Raw genomic sequence first — 23,014 nt, 5'->3', positions numbered from 1 at the left:
AAAAGGCTAAATTTGATGAAATGAGAAGGGATCTGGGAAGTGTGGATTGGCACAGGCTGTTCTCTGGTAAGGATGTAAATGGAAAGTGGGAGGCCTTCAAAGGAGAAATTTTGAGAGTGCAGAGTTTGTATGTTCCTGTCAGGATTAAAGGCAAAGTAAATAGGAATAAGGAACCTTGGTTCTTGAGGGAGATTGTAACACTGATTAAGAGGAAGAGAGAGTTGTATGAAATGTACAGGCAGCAAGGAACAGATCAGATGCTCGAGGAGTATAAAAAGTGCAAGAAGCTACTTAAGAGGGAAATCAGGAGGGCTAAAAGAAGACATGAGGTTGCTTTGGCAGACAGAGTGAAGGAAAATCCAAAGAGCTTCTATAGGTATGTTAGGAGCAAAAGGATAGTGAGGGATAAAATTAGTCCTCTTGAAGACCAGAGTGGTAGACTGTGTATGGAACCAAAAGAGATGGGGGAGATACTAAATGGTTTTTTTGCATCCGTATTTACTGAGGAAACGGGCATGGAGTCTACGGAAATAGGGCAAACAAGTAGCGAGGTCATGGAACCTTTACAGATTAAAGGGGAGGAGGTGCTCGCTGTCTTGAGGCAAATCAGAGTGGATAAATCCCCAGGACCGGACAGGGTATTCCCACGGACCTTGAGGGAAGCTAGTGTTGAACTTGCAGGGGCCCTGGCAGACATATTTAAAATGTCAGTATTCACGGGGGAGGTGCCGGATGATTGGAGGGTGGCTCATGTTGCTCCGTTGTTTAAAAAAGGTTCCAAAAGAAATCCGGGAAATTATAGGCCAGTAAGTTTGACGTCGGTGGTGGGAAGTTATTGGAAGGTGTGATAAGGGATAGGATCTACAAATATTTGGATAGACAGGGACTTATTAGGGAGAGTCAACATGGCTTTGTGCGTGGTAGGTCATGTTTGACCAATCTATTAGAGTTTTTCGAGGAGGTTACCAGGAAAGTGGATGAAGGGAAGGCGGTGGATGTTGTCTACCTGGATTTCAGCAAGGCCTTTGACAAGGTCCCTCATGGGAGGTTAGTTAGGAAGGTTCAGTCGCTCGGTATACATGGGGAGATAGTAAATTGGATTAGACACTGGCTCAATGGAAGAACACAGTAAGAAGTCTCACAACACCAGGTTAAAGTCCAACAGGTTTATTTGGTAGCAAATACCATAAGCTTTCGGAGCACTGCCCCTTCGTCAGATGGAGTGGAAATGTGCTCATCTTCTTGGAGATCCTCTCCACTTGGAGCCGGCAGTTTGCCAGCTGCCGGCTGCCGGCTCCAAGTGGAGAGGATCTCCAAGAAGATGAGCACATTTCCACTCCATCTGACGAAGGGGCAGTGCTCCGAAAGCTTATGGTATTTGCTACCAAATAAACCTGTTGGACTTTAACCTGGTGTTGTGAGACTTCTTTCAATGGAAGAAGCCAGAGAGTGGTTGTGGAGGATTGTTTCTCTGAGTGGAGGCCTGTGACTAGTGGTGTGCCACAGGGATCAGTGTTGGGGCCATTGTTGTTTGTCATCTATATCAATGATCTGGATGATAATGTGGTAAATTGGATCAGCAAGTTTGCTGATGATACAAAGATTGGAGGTGTAGTGGACAGTGAGGAAGGTTTTCAAAGTTTGCAGAGGGATTTGGACCAACTAGAAAAATGGGCTGAAAAATGGCAAATGGAATTTAACGCAGACAAGTGTGAGATATTGCACATTGGAAGGACAAACCAAAGTAGAACGTACAGGGTAAATTGTAGGACTCTGAAGAGTGCAGTTGAACAGAAGGATCTGGGAATACAGGTACAGAATTCCCTAAAAGTGACGTCACAGGTGGATAGGGTCGTAAAGAGTGCCTTTGGTACATTGGCCTTTATAAATCGGAGTATCGAGTATAAAAGTTGGAGTGTTATGGTAAGGTTATATAAGGCATTGGTGATGCCGAATTTGGAGTATTGTGTACAGTTTTGGTCACCTAGTTACAGGAAGGATGTAAATAAGATTGAAAGAGTGCAGAGAAGGTTCACAAGGATGTTGCCGGGACTTGAGAAGCTGAGTTACAGAGAGAGATTGAATAGGTTGGGACTTTATTCCCTGGAGCGAAGAAGATTGAGGGGAGATTTGATAGAGGTGTATAAGATTTTGATGGGTATAGATAGAGTGAATGCAAGCAGGCTTTTTCCGCTGAGGCTAGGGGAGAAAAAACCAGAGGGCATGGGTCAAGGGTGAAAGGAGAAAAGTTTAAAGGGAATATTAGCGGGGGCTTCTTCACGCAGAGAGTGGTGGGAGTGTGGAATGAGCTGCCGGATAAAGTGGTAAACATTTAAGAAAAACTTGGACGGGTTCATGGATGAGAGGGGTGTGGAGGGATATGGTCCAAGTGCAGATCAGTGGGACTAGGCATAAAATGGTTCGGCACAGACAAGAAGGGCCAAAAGGCCTGTTTCTGAGCTGTAATTTTCTATGGTTCTATGGTTCTATGGGAAGGTTGGCTAAGGCTACTGGGGAGAATTTAAACTAGATAGGTTGGGGGGAGGGGATCGAGACGAGGTGACTGGGAGCGAGGAAGTTAGCTCGCAAACAGAGAAGGGTTATAGACAGTGCAAGAGGGAGGAGGTTAATAACATTTCAACAATTCGGGTCCAGATAAAAGCTGGAATAAGGACCCTTTGTCTGAATGCACGAAGCATTCGGAACAAAGTAAATGAGTTGATGGCACAAATCAGCACAAATGGGTATGATCTAGTGGCCATTACAGAAACGTGGTTACGGGGTGACCAGGACTGGGAAATGAATATCCAGGGGTACCAGGCATTTAGGAAGGATAGACAGGATGGAAAAGGTGGTGGGGTAGCTCTGTTAATAAAGGATAATATCAGGGTAGTAGTGAGGGACGACATAGGCTCTAAGGAGCAAAACGTGGAATCGTTATGGGTGGAGATAAGGAATAGTAGGGGGAGAAAGACACTAGTAGGCATGGTCTATAGGCCCCCAAATAATAATGTTGAGGTGGGGAGGGCTATAAACAAACAAATAATGAATGCATGCAAAAACAGAACGGCAATAATCATGGGGGATTTTAACCTGCATATTGATTGGCTGACTCAAGTTGGACGTGGTGGGATGGAGGAAGAGTTCTTAGAATGCTGTCGGGATAGTTTCCTTGAACAGTATGTTACAGAACCTACGAGGGAACGAGTTATTTTAGATCTGGTAATGTGTAACGAGACAGGTAGAATTAAGGATCTTCTTGTGAAGAACCCTCGAGGGTCGAGTGATCACAATCTGGTCGAATTTCTGGTGCAGATGGAGGGGGAGAAAGTAGGGTCCCAAACCAATGTCCTCTGCTTGAACAGAGGGGAGTACGATAGGATGAGGGCTGAATTGGCTAGGGTGGACTGGGAGAGCAGACTGGTAGGTAGGACAGCTGAGGAACAGTGGAGGATTTTTAAGGAGATCTTTTTCAGTACTCAGCAAAAATATATTCCGGTGATAAAGAAGGACTGTAAGAAAAGGGATAGCCAGCCATGGATAACGAAGGAAATAAAAGAGAGTATTAAATTAAAAACCGATGCGTACAGAGTGGCCAAAAATAGTGGAGACTTAGAAGATTGGGAAAGCTTTAAAAAACAACAAAGAATGACTAAGAAAGCGATAAAGAAAGGAAAGATAGATTATGAAACTAAACTAGCTCTAAACATAAAAAATAATAGTAAAAGTTTTTACAAATATATAAAAAGGAATAGAGTGGTTCGAGTGAATGTTGGACCCTTGGAGGACGAGAGGGGGGATTTAATAGTGGAAAACGAGGAAATGGCTGAGACTTTAAATAGATTTTTTGTGTCGGTCTTCACGGTGGAAGACACAAATAGTTTACCGAATGTTAACGATCAAGTGTTGATAGGAGGAGAGGTACTCAATACAAGTGTTGTTACTAGAGAGGCAGTGCTTGGTAGACTAATGGGATTGAAGGTGGACAAGTCCCCGGGCCCAGATGGAATGCATCCCAGGGTACTGAAAGAAATGTCAGAGGTAATAGCGGATGCGTTAATAGTTATTTATCAAAATTCACTGGACTCTGGGGTAGTGTCAGCTGATTGGAAAACGGCTACTGTTACGCCGCTGTTTAAAAAAGGAAGTAGACCAAAGGCGGGTAACTACAGGCCGGTTAGCTTAACGTCTGTAGTTGGGAAAATGCTGGAATCCATCATTAAAGAAGAAATAGCGGGCCATCTGGATAAGAATGGTTCGATTAAGCAGACGCAGCATGGATTCATGAGGGGAAAGTCGTGTTTGACGAACTTGCTGGATTTTTATGAAGATGTGACGAGTGCAGTTGACGGAGGGGAACCGGTAGATGTGGTGTTTTTAGATTTCCAAAAGGCATTCGATAAGGTGCCTCACAAAAGGTTGCTGCAGAAGATTGGGGCACACGGAGTTGGGGGTAGGGTGTTAGCGTGGATTGGGGATTGGCTATCCACCAGGAAGCAGAGAGTTGGAATAAATGGGTGCTTTTCTGGTTGGCAGATGGTGACTAGTGGCGTGTCGCAGGGATCGGTACTGGGGCCTCAACTGTTTACTATTTACATAGATGATCTAGAGGAGGGGACTGAGTGTAGGGTAACAAAGTTTGCTGACGACACGAAGATAAGTGGGAAAGTGAATTGCGTGGAGGAAGCGGAAGGTCTGCAGAGAGATTTGAATAGGCTGAGTGAGTGGGCGAGGATCTGGCAGATGGAGTATAACGTTGGCAAATGCAAGGTTATTCACTTTGGAAGAAATAATAGCAAATTGGCTTATTATTTAAATGGAAAAAAATTACAACATGCTACTGTGCAGAGGGACCTGGGGGTCCTTGTGCATGAGTCGCAAAAACTCAGTCTGCAAGTACAACAGGTGATCAAGAAGGCAAATGGGATGTTGGCATTTATCGCGAGGGGGATAGAATATAAAAGCAGAGAAGTCTTGCTGCATCTGTACAAGGCATTGGTGAGGCCGCAGCTGGAATACTGTGTGCAGTTTTGGTCCCCTTACTTGCGAAAGGATATATTGGCCTTGGAGGGAGTGCAGAGAAGGTTCACCAGGTTGATACCGGAGGAGGGGTGTAGATTATGAGGAGAGATTGAGCAGATTAGGTTTGTACTTGTTGGAGTTTAGAAGGCTGAGGGGTGATCTTATAGGGGCATATAAGATAATGAAGGGGCTGGATAGGGTAGAAGTGGAGAGATTCTTTCCACTTAGAAAGGAAACCAGAACTAGAGGGCACAGCCTCAAAATAAAGGGGGGTCAGTTTAGGACAGAGTTGAGGAGGAACTTCTTCTCTCAGAGGGTGGTGAATCTCTGGAATTCTCTGCCCACTGAAGTGGTGGAGGCTACCTCGTTGAATATGGTTAAGTCATGTACAGTTGCAGCCGTGGGGTTATGCTGCAACTGTACAGGACCTTGGTGAGACCACATTTGGAATATTGTGTGCAGTTCTGGTCACCTCACTATAAGAAGGATGTGGAAGCGCTGGAAAGAGTGCAGAGGAGATTTACCAGGATGCTGCCTGGTTTGGAGGGTAGGTCATATGAGGAAAGGTTGAGGGAGCTAGGGCTGTTCTCTCTGGAGCGGAGGAGTCTGAGGGGAGACTTAATAGAGGTTTATAAAATGATGAAGGGGATAGATAGAGTGAACGTTCAAAGACTATTTCCTCGGGTGGATGGAGCTATTACAAGGGGGCATAACTATAGGGTTCGTGGTGGGAGATACAGGACGGATATCAGAGGTAGGTTCTTTATGCAGAGAGTGGTTGGGGTGTGGAATGGACTGCCTGCAGTGATAGTGGAGTCGGACACTTTAGAAACATTTAAGCGGTTATTGGATAGGCACATGGAGCACACCAGGATGATAGGGAGTGGGATAGCTTGATCTTGGTTTCAGATAAAGCTCGGCACAACATCGTGGGCCGAAGGGCCTGTTCTGTGCTGTACTGTTCTATGTTCTATGTTCTATGGATTTCTGATAGGTAGGGGAATTAAGGGTTATGGGGAGCAGGCGGGTAAGTGGAACTGATTCACTTCAGATCAGCCATGATCTTATTGAATGGCGGGGCAGGCTCGAGGGGCTAGATGGCCTACTCCTGCTCCTAGTTCTTATGTTCATCTGGCCTGACTCTGCATGGTCGGGTGAGATATAGAACATAGAACAATACAGCACAGAACAGGCCCTTCGGCCACGATGTTGTGCCGAGCTTTATCTGAAACCAAGATCAAGCTATCCCACTCCCTATCATCCTGGTGTGCTCCATGTGCCTATCCAATAACCGCTTAAATGTTCCTAAAGTGTCTGACTCCACTATCACTGCAGGCAGTCCATTCCACACCCCCAACCACTCTCTGCGTAAAGAACCTATCTCTGATATCCTTCCTATATCTCCCACCATGAACCCTATAGTTATGCCCCCTTGTAATAGCTCCATCCACCCGAGGAAATAGTCTTTGAACGTTCACTCTATCTATCCCCTTCATCATTTTATAAACCTCTATTAAGTCTCCCCTCAGCCTCCTCCGCTCCAGAGTGAACAGCCCTAGCTCCCTCAACCTTTCCTCATAAGACCTACCCTCCAAACCAGGCAGCATCCTGGTAAATCTCCTCTGCACTCTTTCCAGCACTTCCACATCCTTCTTATAGTGAGCTGACCAGAACTGCACACAATATTCCAAATGTGATCTCACCAAGGTCCTGTACAGTTGCAGCATAACCCCACGGCTCTTAAACTCCAACCCCCTGTTAATAAAAGCTAACACACTATAGGCCTTCTTCACAGCTCTATCCACTTGAGTGGCAACCTTTAGAGATCTGTGGATATGGACCCCAAGATCTCTCTGTTCCTCCACAGTCTTCAGAACCCTACCTTTGACCCTGTAATCCACATTTAAATTAGTCCTACCAAAATGAATCACCTCACATTTATCAGGGTTAAACTCCATTTGCCATTTTTCAGCCCAGCTCTGCATCCTATCTATGTCTCTTTGCAGCCTACAACAGCCCTCCACCTCATCCACTACTCCACCAATCTTGGTGTCATCAACAAATTTACTGATCCACCCTTCAGCCCCCTCCTCTAAGTCATTAATAAAAATCACAAAGAGCAGAGGACCAAGCACTGATCCCTGTGGCACTCCGCTAGCAACCTGCCTCCAATCCGAAAATTTTCCATCCACCACCACCCTCTGTCTTCGATCAGATAGCCAGTTACCTATCCAATCGGCCAACTTTCCCTCTATCCCACACCTCCTTACTTTCATCATAAGCCGACCATGGGGGACCTTATCAAACGCCTTACTAAAATCCATGTATATGACATCAACTGCCCTACCTTCATCAACACACTTAGTTACCTCCTCAAAAAATTCTATCAAATTTGTGAGGCACGACTTGCCCTTCACGAATCCGTGCTGACTATCCCGGGTTAATCCACATCTTTCTAAATGGTCGTAAATCCCATCCCTAAGGACCTTTTCCATCAATTTACCAACCACCAAAGTAAGACTAACCGGCCTTTAATTACCAGGATCATTTCTATTCCCTTTCTTAAACAGAGGAACAACATTCGCCACTCTCCAGTCCTCTGGCACCATCCCCGTGGACAGTGAGGACCCAAAGATCAAAGCCAAAGGCTCTGCAATCTCATCCCTTGCCTCCCAAAGAATCCTGGGATACATTTCATCAGGCCCAGGAGACTTATCGACCTTCAGTTTATTCAAAACTGCCAGTACATCCTCCCTCCGAACATCTATTTCCTCCAGCCTATTAGCCTGTAACACCTTCTCTTCCTCAAAAACATGGCCCCTCTCCTTGGTGAACACTGAAGAAAAGTATTCATTCATCACCTCGCCTATCTCTACTGACTCCATACACAAGTTCCCACTACTGTCCTTGACCGGCCCGAACCTCACCCTGGTCATTCTTTTATGAGACAAGCTTTAACAAAATTTGGCAGAGTCAAGGGTGTGCGGATTGCCATTCCAAGGAAGTTATGACCCATGATATAGTATATTTACAGATTTCCAAGGATATTCAAGACTCAAATTGCTAAGATTTTTTGGATATTAAGGAAATTAAAGGATATGGGTATAGGACACGAAAGTAGTTCGTTTCACAGGATGCAGGGGGTCGCTGGCTGGGCCAGCATTCATTGCCCATCCTAATTGCCCTCAAGGTGGTGTTGGTGAGCCACCTTCTTGAACTGCTGCAATCCATGTGGTGTAGGTATATCCACAGTGCTGTTAGGATGGGACTTCATAGATTTTGACCCAGTGACACTGAAGGAACAGTGATATATTTCTAAGTCAAAATGGTGAGTGTCTTGGAGGTGAACTTGTAGATGGTCATGTTCCCACACATTTACATCCTTGCCCTTGAATGTCATAACAGTCTGAGGTTTACAGCATGGAAACAGGCCCTTCGGCCCAATTTGTCCATGCTGCCCTTTTTTTAACCCTTAAGCTAGTCCCAATTGCCTGCATTTGTCCCATATCCCTCTATACCCATCTTACCCATGTAACTGTCTAAATGCTTTTTAAAAGACAAAATTGTACCCGCCTCTACTACTACCTCTGGCAGCTTGTTCCAGACACTCACCACCCTCTGTGAAAAAATTGCACCCCTGGACACTTTTGTATCTCTCCCCTCTCACCTTAAACCTATGCCCTCTTGTTTTAGACTCCCCTACCTTTGGGAAAATATATTGACTATCTAGCTGAACTATGCCCCTCATTATTTTATAGACCTCTATAAGATCACTCCTCAGCCTTCTACGCTCCAGAGAAAAAAGTCTGTCTATCCAGCCTCTCTTTATAACTCAAACCATCAAGTCCTGGTAGCATCCGAGTAAATCTTTTCTGCACTCATTTTACTTTAATAATATCCTTTCTATAATAGGGTGACCAGAACTTACACAATATTCCAAGTGTGGCCTTACCAATGCCTTGTACAACTTCAACAAGACGTCCCAACTCCTGTATTCAATGTTCTGACCAATGAAACCAAGCATGCTGAATGCCTTCTTCACCACTCTGTCCACCTGTGACTCCACTTTCGAGGAGCTATGAACCTGTACTCCTAGATCTCTTTGGTCTACAACTCTCTCCAACGCCCTACCATTAACTGAGTAAGTCCTTCCCTGGTTCAATCTACCAAAATGCATCACCTCGCATTTGTCTAAATTAAACACCATCTGCCATTTGTCAGCCCACTGGCTCAATTGATCAAGGTCCTGTTGCAATCCTAGATAACCTTCTTCGCTGTCCACGATGCCACCAATCTTGGTGTTTCCTGCAAACTTACTAACCATGCCTACTAAATTCTCATCTAAATCATTAATATAAATAACAAATAACAGTGGACCCAGCACCGATCCCAGAGACACACCACTGGTCACAGGCCTCCAGTTTGAAAAACAACCCTCTACAACCACCCTCTGTCTTCTGTCATCAAGCCAATTTTGTAACCATTTGGCTACCTCACCCTGGATCCCATGAGATTTAACCTTATGCAACAAACTACCTGGCGGTACCTGGTCAAAGGCCTTGCTAAGGTCCATGTAGACAACATCAACTGCACTGCCCTCATCTACCTTCTTGGTTACCTCTTCAAAAAATTTGAGACATGATTTTCCACTCACAAAGCTATGCTGACTGTCCCTAATCAGTTTTTGGGGAGATGGTCAAATTCTTTCATGTCGCAGGTGGTCATTGCCTGGTGCTTGCATGGTAAGAATGCTTTTTGTTATTTATCAGCTCTAGTCTGAATGTTATCCAGGTCTCGCTGTATATGCAGGACAAGAACAGTTTCAGAGAGAAGTCAACATATACACAATAGGCTACAAAAGAAAATTAACATCACTTGGGACATTTCGCTCACTCACTTCGGAACACATCAAAAATGCAAAGTTTTAAGCAACCCAAATTTGTTGTGCACACATGTTCGATAATCCTTTTAAAGCCTTTTTTTCCCTTCTTCCTTGATCCACAATTTCCTGCTTTTTTTCCCCCCAGGACAGCTCCCTGTGTAACCTCTCCTTTAGGGCTCACTTGGAATGGGTACAGTTCCTGATATGGGGATGAGTAATGTGCGGAGATGACCCCCTGGCCCAGCATTCCAGGACAGGATGTTGATATTCCAATTTCTCATTGGACTAGCCCAAATTACAGGGTCAGTTGGATAATCTATCCTCCCTTCCATCTTGCTTCTTCACTCAGCCAGCATCAACTCTGCCTCCATATTGCAAAGGGAAGGCAACAACTATAGGCATCCTCCAGTAACGTAGCGAGATGGACATTTTTTCACATGGCGTACAATCACAGCCCAGTCAGGTACAGTCTTCACCAGACAGCCAAAAACTCATCCTTTCCCTGGCAGCCAGTGGGGAGCAAACAGGAGGAGGAGGAAACCTGGCTGATTTTAATAGGTCGCTGATGCTGAAGGAGAACTGTGGCACCCAGCTGTTGTGGTGTCTGAATTTAAGATATTAATGTATGGACCAGGGATTGAACCTGCATAGATTGAACATGCAAATAATTCATTTGACCCAACTAGCCCTTGCTGGAATTTAGCCTCCACATCAGCCCGATACCCAGCTATATTGTTCTGTCTGTTCGTGGGGAACAGTAACTCCTCACAATCAGTCTGTTCAGGTGAGGGATGGGGAAGAGAAACAATTCCAAAGTTAACTGTTCGACACCCTGTTTAAATGGTAGCAGTGTGATCTTTATTTTTTTCCAAAGCAACATATATCAGTTACATAATCTTCAAACTGTTAAAGGATTACAAAATAAACCAGCATTTTAACACCAGGCACAGGAAATTTCAGTCACTGATGGTCAATTCTATGTAAATCTCTCCTTTCACTCAGAATTAAGTGATTATTTACAGACCTCCAATTTGAGTTAACATTTTGAAACAATCTGAAATTTGTGGTTTGTCCCAAGTGTAAGTGTTCAGGAAGCAGGTTAAATAGTTAGTGCTGTATAGGTGCAGTCCTTCATCTTCACCAACCAGCTGCGAGTGAGCTAACCCAGTATTCAAAAGGCAAAATAGAAAATAACCTGAAGTCTAGGACCACCCACAGCCCGAGAACATTCCCCCCCCACCCCCCCCCCCCCTCCACCCCCACCCCAGGACCACCCACGGCCTAGGAACTGTCAGTTTGAAGTTTATTTATTAGTGTCGCAAGTTGGCTTACATTAACACTGCAATGAAGCTACTGTGAAAATCCCCCAGTCGCCACACTCCGGCGCCTGTTCGGGTACACTGAGGGAGAATTTAACATGGCCAATGCACCTAACCGGCACATCTTTTGGACTGTGGGAGGAAACTGGAGCACCCGGAGGAAACCCACGCGGACACAGGGAGAATGTGCAGACTCCGCACAGACAGTGACCCAAGCCAGGAATCAAACCTGGGACCCTGGTGCTGTGAGACAGCAGTGCTAACCACTGTGCCACCCATCCCACAGTGCCACCCGAGAACATCCCCTTTCTGGGACCACCCACAGTCTGTGAAACACCCTCCCCAGATCACAGAGTCTGAGCATGTCCCTCTCTGAAATCACCCACAGCCTGAAAAGCAGCCCTGGGAGATCCACTGTCCAAGCCTCCTGCCTGGGATCAGCCAGAGCTAGAGATTACCATCCCTCGCATTAACCACAGCCTAAACACCACCACCAACCCATCCCCGCCCAAAGCTATAATGTTTATGTATATTTATATGTGTCTATATATTCATATAACTATTTACATTTTCTTAGTTATTCCTTTGAAAGACAGGAGAATCACTGACAGATACTGGGACAAATGTTTAATACGTGTTGTCAATTGGAAAGGTACTTGAGGAAAAGACCCTGAATCATTTCAGTGAAAATGGATGTGCTGAGTTAGGAGTGAGACAGGAGCAATGAAGTGGAGGGGCTGAACATCTTTCCTTATTCTCTTCACATGTTGTTTCCTGGCCATCTTTGGGAAAACACAGTAAGAAGTTTAACAACACCAGGTTAAAGTCCATGGTTGGACTTTAACCTGGTGTTGTTAAACTTCTTACTGTGTTTACCCCAGTCCAACGCCGGCATCTCCACATCTTTGGGAAGACATGATTCATGAACAGGAAATAAAAAGCAGCTTTGATTGAGCTGTAAGAACAGAATTATATGTTTAGGCCAGATTGGTGATTCAGAATACAAATTCCTGGCTCTCCTCCCCAAATTGACAGCTGTAACTCTGCCCATCACTGGCCATGGTCAATATACCCACTGTAGAGGATAAATTAATGGATAGAAACTGGCGATGGGGACTGAAGAGAATAAATTAACCCCTCCCAACCACAGATTCTGGAGAACAAAGCTTGGAGTGCTGGATATAAATTTAGATTTTAGAATTAAACAATTGAGAATGTTTATCGAGTCTTGCAGTTAGGAGTTTAATGCCAGTATTGATTGAAGTACTATTACAATGGGGTTGAGAGACAGATTCTAATCTATATCAGCTACTTGGCATTACTTTTTTACGCTCTCGTGAGATGATATAGTGACCCAGGCCATTCTTGATCGGATCAGTAACTCCCTCCCGTCTTTGTCATGGACAACGATCGGGGCTTGAGTCAGAGAGCCACAATAACGGTTTGTTCTTTACTTGTGACTTGGTGTCCCTGGTTTAACTTTACTTAAAAGTGGAGTCATGGTTTGTGGGGTAAATGAGGTTGTTTTGGGGGCAGGGGGAATCAGGATGTCATGTTTCAGTTCTTGGCCACGTGAACTAAGAGACCAGCCATGCAGGTTACGTAGAGAAGGAAGCATGGTCCAACAGTCAGGTAATCTCTGCTGACTGTCTCTAAGAAATGGAGCAGCCTGTGTCTTTCTGGGGCTTCAGGTCTGGCTCCTTCACAGGCTTCACCTCCTCTTCCTTTTTATCCTTGGCCTAAAAATTGAAGATCAAAATGCATTAATAATCATGTTCTGTAAAAGCTGGCGCCCCACACAGTCCAGGATTACAACAGGAGCTGGTCCCTAATGGACAGAGTCCAGGATTAGAACAGGAGCTGGTCCCTTGCCCACTCACTTGGTCTATCTATACCCCCCTGCAGACTTTCAGTGTCCTCTGCATACTTTGCTCTGCCATTCATCTTAGTGTCATCTGCGAACTTTGACACTACACTTGGTCCCCAACTCCAAATCATCTGTGCAAATTCTAAACAATTGCGGTGCCAACACTGATCCCTGAGGCTAGTCGCCATTAGTCACTGATCATCAACCAGAAAAACACCCATTTACCCCCTCTCTTTTCTTTCTGTTAGTTAACCAATCCTCTATCCATGCTAATACATTACCCATAACACCGTGCACCTTTATCTTATGCAGCAGTCTTTTGTGCGGCACCTTGTCAAATGTCTTCTGGAAATCCAGGTACACCATATCCACTGGTTCCCTGTTGTCCACTACACTCGTAATGCCTTCAAAGAATTCCACTAAATTAGTTGAACATGACCTGCCTTTCATGAACCCATGCTGTGTCTTCCCAATTGGACAATTTCTAACCAGATGTCTCATTATTTCTTCCTTGATGAAGGTTCAAGCATTTTCTCCACTACAGAAGTTGAACTTTCCTCCTCTTTCCTTAAGTGCATGCCCCCTAGTATTAGACATTGGGAACTCTGGGGGAAAAGATTCTGACTGTCAACCCTATCCATACCTCTCATAATTTTATAGACTTCTGTCAGGTTTCCCCTCCGCCTCTGCTGCTCCAGAGAAAACAACCCTAGTGTGTCCAGCCTCTCCTTATAGCTCATCCAGGCAGCATCCTGGTAAACCTCTTCTGCACCCTCTCCAAGACCTCCACATCCTTCCTGCAATCCAATAATATCCATTATGAATCTCCCCAGGATTACCACAATTTCTTGGTTGATAAACAGCCCGTAATGGTGACCATGTTGAATTTGTCCTGCAGTTTACATATCTTGAACCTCCTTTCTGAAACACGTAATCTAGGTAACTTTTTAAGTAACTCGATAACCCTGTAATCTGGCAACCAGAATTGAACGCAATACTCTTAAGTGCGGCCTAACCAAAGTTTTACAAAGCTGCAATATGGCAGCCTGACTCTTGTACTCAATGCCCCAACCAATAAAGGCAAGCATGCCATATGCCTTCTTTACCACTCTAATTACCGGTGTGGCCACTTTCAGGGAGCTATGGACTTGAACCCCAAGATCCTGCTGTTGTTCAAGGTCAAATGTGGACTTGCCCGATATCAGCTGCTCCCAATTAACTCTCCCTAGCTCCTGCTAATATTGTCATAATTTGCCCTACCCAATTTAGTACCTTCCCTATCCGAAGGAAGGGCCGTGGATGTTGTCTATATGGACTTTAGTAAAGCGTTTGACAAAGTCCCTCATGGTAGGCTAGTGAAAAAGGTTGGATCCCATGGGATAAAGGGGGAGGTGGCTAGATGGGTGGAGAACTGGCTTGGTCATAGAAGACAGAGAGTGGTAGTGGAAGGGTCTCTTTCCGGCTGGAGGCCTGTGACTAGTGGTGTACCGCAGGGCTCTGTATTGGGACCTCTGCTGTTTGTGATTTATATAAATGATCTGGAAGAAGGAGTAACTGGGGTGATCAGTAAGTTTGCGGACGACACAAAACTGGCAGGACTTGCAGATAGTGAGGAACATTGTCAGAGGCTACAGAAGGATATAGATAGGCTGGAAATTTGGGCAAGGAAATGGCAGATGGAGTTCAATCCTGAAAAATGCGAAGTGATGCATTTTGGTGGGAATAATGTAAGGAGGAGCTACACGATAAATGGAAGAACCATAAAGGGTGTAGAGACGCAGAGGGACCTGGGTGTGCAAGTCCACAGATCTTTGAAGGTGACGTCACAGGTGGAGAAGGTGGTGAAGAAGGCATATGGCATGCTTGCCTTTATAGGACGGGGCATAGAGTATAAAAGTTGGGGTCTGATGTTGCAGATGTATAGAACGTTGGTTCGGCTGCATTTGGAATACTGCGTCCAGTTCTGGTCGCCACACTACCAGAAGGACGTGGAGGCTTTGGAGAGAGTACAGAGGAGGTTTACCAGGATGTTGCCTGGTATGGAGGGGCTTGGTTATGAGGAGAGATTGGGGAAACTGGGGTTGTTCTCCTTGGAAAGACGGAGGATGAGGGGAGACTTAATAGAGGTGTATAAAATTATGAAAGGCATAGATAGGGTGAACGGTGGGAAGCTTTTCCCCGGGTCGGTGGTGACGTTCACGAGGGGTCATAGGTTCAAGGTGAGTGGGGGGAGGTTTAACACAGATATCAGAAGGACATATTTCACACAGAGGGTCGTGGGGGCCTGGAATGTGTTGCCGGGCAAGGTGGTGGAGGCGGACACACTGGGAACGTTTAAGACTTATCTAGACAGCTATATGAACGGAGTGGGAATGGAGGGATACAAAAGAGTGGTCTAGTTTGGACCAGGGAGCGGCGCGGGCTAATTGTTCCTTGTTTCTCGTGGAAGTGGAAATGACTAGGGTTGGGAAGCATTTTCCGATCAGGGCCATTGTGATCTCCTGGACTCGTTTCGATCGCCTCAGGGGGTCGGAGAGGAATTTCCCAGATTTTTTCTTCCCCATATTGGCCCTGGGGTTTTTCACTCTGGGTTTTCGCCTCTCCCTGGAGATCACATGGTCTGGAATGGGGGGGTGGGGGTGAGTTAATAGGTTGTAATGAACAAAGCATCGTAGCTGTGGGGGACAGCTCGGTGGATAGGATATTGGTATGTAGATAGGCTGGAAAATTGGGCGGGGATCCTGGATTCAGGATTCAATCCTGGACCGGGGAGCGACGCGGGCTTGGAGGGCCGAAGGGCCTGTTCCTGTGCTGTATTGTTCTTTGTTCTTATTCATAGCTATTTTAAAACTTGGGTTGTGATCACGGTTTCCAAAATTCGGTTGAAAGGTCAGTCACCTGGGCAGGCTCATTTGCCAATATAAAGTCCAGTATGGCCCCTCCTCTCGTCGGACTATCACATTCTCTTTCAAGAAACCCTCTTGGATACACATATCAAATTCTGCCCCAACTAAGCCTTTTTCTCCAAGGAAGTCCCAGTCAATATTGGAGAAGTTAAAGTTATCCACTATGACAACCAGTTATGGTTATACACAAGAACATTCAACACATTCTCCTCGATTACAACATTGACTACACTTTAAAAGCATTCATTTGGCTATCCTGAAGTAGTGAAAGGCACTACAGAAAAGTCCAGGGTTCGGATTGATCTATTGACTCCATCTACACTTCCCGCTGCTTCAGAAAAGTAGCCAGCATAATCAAGGATCCCACGCACCCTGGACATTCTCTCTTCCAAAAGTCTGAGGTCACATATCAACCGAGTCAAGAACAGCTTCTTCCCTACTGCCATCAGACTTTTGAATGGACCGACCTTGCATTAAGTTAATCTTTCTCTACACCCTAGCTATGACCGTAACACTACATTCTGCACTCTCTCCTTTCCTTCTCTATGCATGTTATGCTTTTTCTGTATAACGTGCAAGAAACAATACTTTTCAGTGTATACTCATACGTGTGACAATAATAAATCAAATCAGGATCCTAGGCCTTGCTGGTATTCCTGCCCTCTGGTACCCTCAGGTCAGCAGTTATCACTGGCTGAGGTCAGCTAATTAATGACAGAGCGAGGGTCATTCCTGGGGCCTTCATGCTCGCTACAGCTCAGCTACTCACTGTATGAACTCACCCAGTCAACTGAGTGAAAGGGCCACACATGTTAACAGATCTCTCTTCCTACCTTGTCATCCTTGGGGGTTCTGGTAATATCGAATGCATTGTATACTTCCTGGGTCCACTGAGTGCTGAGTGCCGGAAGCTCAAATGACTGCGGCTCCACCAAACCGTAGTTCGCCTTCAGTTCCAGCTGTGGAGTCTCTGGAGGAACTTTCTGGAAATAGCTTGAAAGAGAAACAATAGATGATAATAAAAATGACTCTTTCTTGGTTGCCTCTGTCTGTCATACAAACAGCATTCCTTGTTATTCATGGGAAATCCAAGAAAGCTCCTCTTGTTTTAATTTGTCATGGTTAGACAACTCTCTAAACAGCTACTTTCAGCGATAAAGTTCCCATTTCCCAGGCTTCCTGTAGCTCAACAGGAACACGTGAAACAGAGGCTAAAATCTGAGTAACAGACCAGCCAGCCAAGCAGATTGAAGAGCTATCTTCATGCAGCTCCCAGAGGGCTAGTTCATCCCCTCTCTCACTCTTATATGGGTAAGTTAGTGAAATGCAGGGTTTCCCAAACTTTCCCAGCTCTGGAATCCCTAGTGACCTTCCAAGAACAACAGGAACTCCAAACACTTTCAATGTCGACATTCCCTTTTTTTCAGGAAAAAAGTGCAAACATAGATATTAAATGTGAACACGTCTTTTCTAGCTATATCTATGCATATATTAAAGAAGAGGCACAAAGTCACTAATACATTCACTCACTACATGGCCCCCTCACTAACCCCAGGCCAAACCACCATCCCATGGTCCTTTAACATTAACTCCTGGACCACAACTATTTACCATCTTGTCGATCGACAAGCAGGGGCAGAGTAACATAGCAAAATTTGCTGATGACACAAAAATAGGAGGGAAAGCAGGAATGAAAGAGAGATTTAAAAGTTTACAAATGGATATTGACAGGCTAGGGGGATGGGCCAGAACCTGGCAGATGGAGTTTAATGTGGATAAATGCAAGGTTTCCATTTTGGCCGGAAAAATAAAAGGGCAAATTACTATTTAAATTGGAAACAGATTCAAAAGGCGTCTGTGCAGAGGGATCTGGGTGTCCTTGTGCATGAGTCTCAGAAAGTGGGTATGCAGGTGCAGAATGTTATAAGGAAGGCAAATGGAATCTTGACATTTATTGCAAAGGGTCTGGAGTATAAAAGTAGAGAAGTGTTGTTACAATTGTATAAGGTATTGGTGAGACCACACTTGGAATATTGTGTTCAGTTTCGGTCACCTCCTTTGAGGGAGGATCTGGTGGCACTGGAGACGGTTCAGAAGAGGTTCACTAGATTGATTCCAGATTTGAAGAGGCTGTTGTATGAGGAACGGTTGAGTAGCTTGGGCTTGTACTCGCTGGAGTACAGAAGAATGAGGGGGGGATTTGATAGAGGTAAAAAAAATACTCAACAGGATTGATAAAGTAAATGTTAACCAAATGTTCCCCCTTCTAGAATAGTCTAGGACAAGAGGTTAGTTGGGGGGGGAGGGAGTGGAGTTCAAGACAGAGATGAGGAGAAGCTACTTCTCAGAGGGCTGTGAATCTATGGAATTCACTGCCCCGGAATGCAGTGGATACAGAATCAATAGATTCAAGAAAAGGTAGATAAATATTTGATCAAAAACAGGATAAAGGGCTGTGTGGGAAAAGGCAGGGGAGTGAAGTTAGGATGAGATGGAGATCAGCCATGATCAGACAGAATGGCGGAGTGGGCTCAAAGGGCTAAATTGCCTACTCTCACTCCTAATTCCTTTGTTCCATTGCAGTGAGACCCGCTCACTCGCTCCAAGGCCCCATCAGCCGCCTCTTCTTGGCATGATCTTCACTGTTGCCTGTGGGCTTTTCTGCCCAGCAGCAGCAAGATCGAAGAAATCAAATGGGTGAATCAGAGCAAGGCCTCTCAGATCATCCTCCAACAGGCCTTGTTCTGACTGCCCTATTTGTTTTCTCCAATAATTCTTTTTAAACTTTGCGTGTTGGAACTGGCGTTTGCTAGTCATGTGGCTGCCACTAGTTGCATGGACCCCCTGGGGTCCACGAACCCCTGTTTGGGAACCCCCGGTGTAATGGTTACGTTGTTGTCCACAGCTGATCAATGTGACAATTTGAGATCAGTTTACAGAAATAGTAGTAAAAGCGATTGTGAAGATTAGAAACCCAACTAATGTTCAGTGATATTCTTTAGGGACAGGAGCCTGCCATCCTTATGTGACTCCTGTTCAGCGCTCACGTGGTGACCCCTTAACTACTCTCCAAGTGATGCAGCAAGACACTCAGTTGTATCATACCTGAGCAACCAATAATGAATTATATTCATTGGCTAGGCCACATTTAAAAATAAACTCACATAAACCCATTCTCTCGCTGGCACTTTTCCAAGGTGTTTCTGATGTACGTTCCCAACTTCCTAAAGAACAAGTGCTCAGATGGCTTGGCTGTAGATCCTGCTCCCTTTGTTTGACCATATTCCTTGCACAGAGCCTCTGCCTTGGAATAATCTGCAGGAATGGAAGAGAAAAGGATGTTAGAGGAAACTCTCCTGATAACCCTACCTATGAATCAGGTCAACAGAATTTGGGATAAGCTTTAGAGCACAAAGATAATTCCAGAGCCCATCTTGAATTAGCCCCCACAGACCAGATGACACACACACAATCAAACCAAATCAATTCCATCAAACAGGCACACATCATAAGCAAGTATGAGGGACGTTTTCCCAGCTGGGAGAGTTGGCCTGAATATGACTGTTCAATTAGCCTCGGTTGGTTCCAGTCTGGAGTGCCTATGGAGTTAACAATGGCTCCTTCTTTATACTCACATTTCTCTGCTTCTTGTAGTGATCGGATGGCTTCCCCACATTTGTCACTGGCCAGTAGGGTCTGGCCATGGTAACAGTATGCCTGAGAAGAATAAATACACAATACTGACTTCGAGACGAAATCCACTGCTGTAACATCACTTCAAAAAGATCAAAATGTTTTATCTCGGGAGGGACCAAACCCTTTTGAGAGGCTGCTCTCTGCACTGATTAATGTGACTACCCTGCCTGCTATTCCATCACTGCCACACAGCTCTCCTCTCCCCAAGTACATCAGGCTACCACAAGCAAACCTCCTACAAGATCCCTTAGTTGGTCAATCCTACGTGAAGAGCATTAGAGCAGAGGACTCTCACTGTATGTACTCTGCATCAATAAAACAGCAGGCTCTCACTCTATAATCTCCCATTCTCTACCCGAGAATACCACGTACAGCTCAGTAACACGGAATTAACTATTTGAAACAAGGAGATTTGTCAGGTACACAAGTCCAAAAAGAAGTGGTAAAGAAACAGCAGGCAATAGGGAAGGGGCACCAGAAATGTTTTAAGTTTATTAGCGTCACAAGTAGGCTTACATTAACACTGCAACAAAGTTACTGTGAAAATGCCCCAGTCACCACACTCCGGCGCCCGTTTGGATACACTGGGGGAGAATTTAGCATGGCCAATGCGCCTAACCAACATGTCCTTTGGACTTGCGAAAGGAAACTAGAGCACCCGGTGGAAACGCGGGGAGAATATGCAAATTCCACACAGTTACCCAAGCTGGGAATCGAACCTGGGTCCCTGGTACTGTGAGGCAGCAGTGCTAACCACTGTCACACTGCTGCCCGATGGAGACCACCAGCTCCTTGATTTGATTGGTTGTCACATGTATTAGCATACAGTGAAAAGTATTGTTTCTTGAGCACTATACAGACATAGAACATAGAACAGTACAGCACAGAACAGGCCCTTTGGCCCACGATGTTGTGCCGAGCTTTATCTGAAACCAAGATCAAGCTATCCCACTCCCTATCATCCTGGTGTGCTCCATGTGCCTATCCAATAACCGCTTAAATGTTCCTAAAGTGTCTGACTCCACTATCACTGCAGGCAGTCCATTCCACACCCCAACCACTCTCTGCGTAAAGAACTTACCTCTGATATCCTTCCTATATCTCCCACCACGAACCCTATAGTTATGCCCCCTTGTAATAGCTCCATCCACCCGAGGAAATAGTCTTTGAACGTATGGAGTCAGTAGAGATAGGCGAGGTGATGAATGAATACTTTTCTTCAGTGTTCACCAAGGAGAGGGGCCATGTTTTTGAGGAAGAGAAGGTGTTACAGGCTAATAGGCTGGAGGAAATAGATGTTCGGAGGGAGGATGTCTTGGCAGTTTTGAATAAACTGAAGGTCGATAAGTCCCCTGGGCCTGATGAAATGTATCCTAGGATTCTTTGGGAGGCAAGGGATGAGATTGCAGAGCCTTTGGCGTTGATCTTTGGGTCCTCGCTGTCCACGGGGATGGTGCCAGAGGACTGGAGAATGGCGAATGTTGTTCCTCTGTTTAAGAAAGGGAATAGAAATGACCCTGGTAATTATAGACCGGTTAGTCTTACTTCGGTGGTTGGTAAATTGATGGAAAGGGTCCTTAGGGATGGGATTTACGACCATTTAGAAAGATGCGGATTAATCCGAGATAGTCAGCACGGATTCGTGAAGGGCAAGTCGTGCCTCACAAATTTGATAGAATTTTTTGAGGAGGTAACTAAGTGTGTTGATGAAGGTAGGGCAGTTGATGTCATATACATGGATTTTAGTAAGGCGTTTGATAAGGTCCCCCATGGTCGGCTTATGATGAAAGTGAGGAGGTGTGGGATAGAGGGAAAGTTGGCCGATTGGATAGGCAACTGGCTGTCTGACCGAAGACAGAGGGTGGTGGTCGATGGAAAATTTTCATCATTTTATAAACCTCTATTAAGTCTCCCCTCAGCCTCCTCCGCTCCAGAGAGAACAGCCCTAGCTCCCTCAACCTTTCCTCATAAGACCTACCCTCCAAACCAGGCAGCATCCTGGTAAATCTCCTCTGCACTCTTTCCAGCACTTCCACATCCTTCTTATAGTGAGCTGACCAGAACTGCACACAATATTCCAAATGTGGTCTCACCAAGGTCCTGTACAGTTGCAGCATAACCCCACGGCTCTTAAACTCCAACCCCCTGTTAATAAAAGCTAACACACTATAGGTCTTCTTCACAGCTCTATCCACTTGAGTGGCAACCTTTAGAGATCTGTGGATATGGGCCCCAAGATCTCTCTGTTCCTCCACAGTCTTCAGAACCCTACCTTTGACCCTGTAATCCACATTTAAATTAGTCCTACCAAAATGAATCACCTCACATTTATCAGGGTTAAACTCCATTTGCCATTTTTCAGCCCAGCTTTGCATCCTATCTATGTCTCTTTGCAGCCTACAACAGCCCTCCACCTCATCCACTACTCCACCAATCTTGGTGTCATCAGCAAATGTACTGATCCACCCTTCAGCCCCCTCCTCTAAGTCATTAATAAAAATCACAAAGAGCAGAGGACCAAGCACTGATCCCTGTGGCACTCCGCTAGCAACCTGCCTCCAATCCGAAAATTTTCCATCCACCACCACCCTCTGTCTTCGATCAGACAGCCAGTTACCTATCCAATCGGCCAACTTTCCCTCTATCCCACACCTCCTCACTTTCATCATAAGCCGACCATGGGGGACCTTATCAAACGCCTTACTAAAATCCATGTATATGACATCAACTGCCCTACCTTCATCAACACACTTAGTTACCTCCTCAAAAAATTCAATCAAATTTGTGAGGCACGACTTGCCCTTCACGAATCCGTGCTGACTATCCCGGATTAATCCGCATCTTTCTAAATGGTCGTAAATCCCATCCCTAAGGACCCATCCCTAAGGACCTTTTCCATAGCATACCGTTCATAGAGAAGGAAAGGAGAGAGTGTAGAACATAGTGTTACAGTCATATCTAGGGTGTAGAGAAAGATCAACTTAATGCAAGGTAAGTCCATTCAAAAATCTGATGGCAGCAGGGAAGAAGCTGTTCTTGAGTCAGTTGGTACATGAACCCAAACACCATATGCAGCAGTTGAGGCCCTGAAATAGAACCCCCTCCAAGAAAGTGCCACTTTGATCAGACCATCAGGTCCAATTCCACATTCCAGGAATTAATGTGTGGCCACTGAACACTACAACATCATTATCTTCTGCTTGAATTTGCAGGTTTAACACTTACATAAGCCAGGTAGAAGGAGTTTTTGAGCTGTAAATACTTCCTCCATTTTCCTGTGTAGGCTGGATCCAAGGTGGTAAGTGTGTGATCTGAAGAAAGA

The 23,014-nt window shown here is 45.2% G+C and overlaps 1 protein-coding gene across 1 annotated transcript in view; it reads right to left on the bottom strand.

The window, feature by feature from the left end:
• Nucleotides 1–10,735: 10,735 nt before the first annotated feature.
• The window catches only part of brox (BRO1 domain and CAAX motif containing), a 53,373-nt gene continuing 41,094 nt past the window's right edge, over nucleotides 10,736–23,014 (bottom strand). Inside the window, exons 8-12 of the mRNA XM_078212157.1 lie at nucleotides 22,918–23,003; nucleotides 19,632–19,713; nucleotides 19,161–19,311; nucleotides 16,830–16,989; nucleotides 10,736–12,962 (exon numbers count right to left, since the gene is read on the bottom strand). Of these exons, the coding sequence (XP_078068283.1) occupies nucleotides 12,876–12,962; nucleotides 16,830–16,989; nucleotides 19,161–19,311; nucleotides 19,632–19,713; nucleotides 22,918–23,003 (566 nt within the window). The 3' untranslated portion in view covers nucleotides 10,736–12,875. The remainder of the gene's footprint in view (nucleotides 12,963–16,829; nucleotides 16,990–19,160; nucleotides 19,312–19,631; nucleotides 19,714–22,917; nucleotides 23,004–23,014) is intronic.

Source organism: Mustelus asterias, chromosome 5, assembly GCF_964213995.1.
Source record: "Mustelus asterias chromosome 5, sMusAst1.hap1.1, whole genome shotgun sequence".
Lineage (NCBI taxonomy): Eukaryota > Metazoa > Chordata > Chondrichthyes > Carcharhiniformes > Triakidae > Mustelus > Mustelus asterias.
This window is presented reverse-complemented; position numbering and strand designations above follow the sequence as displayed.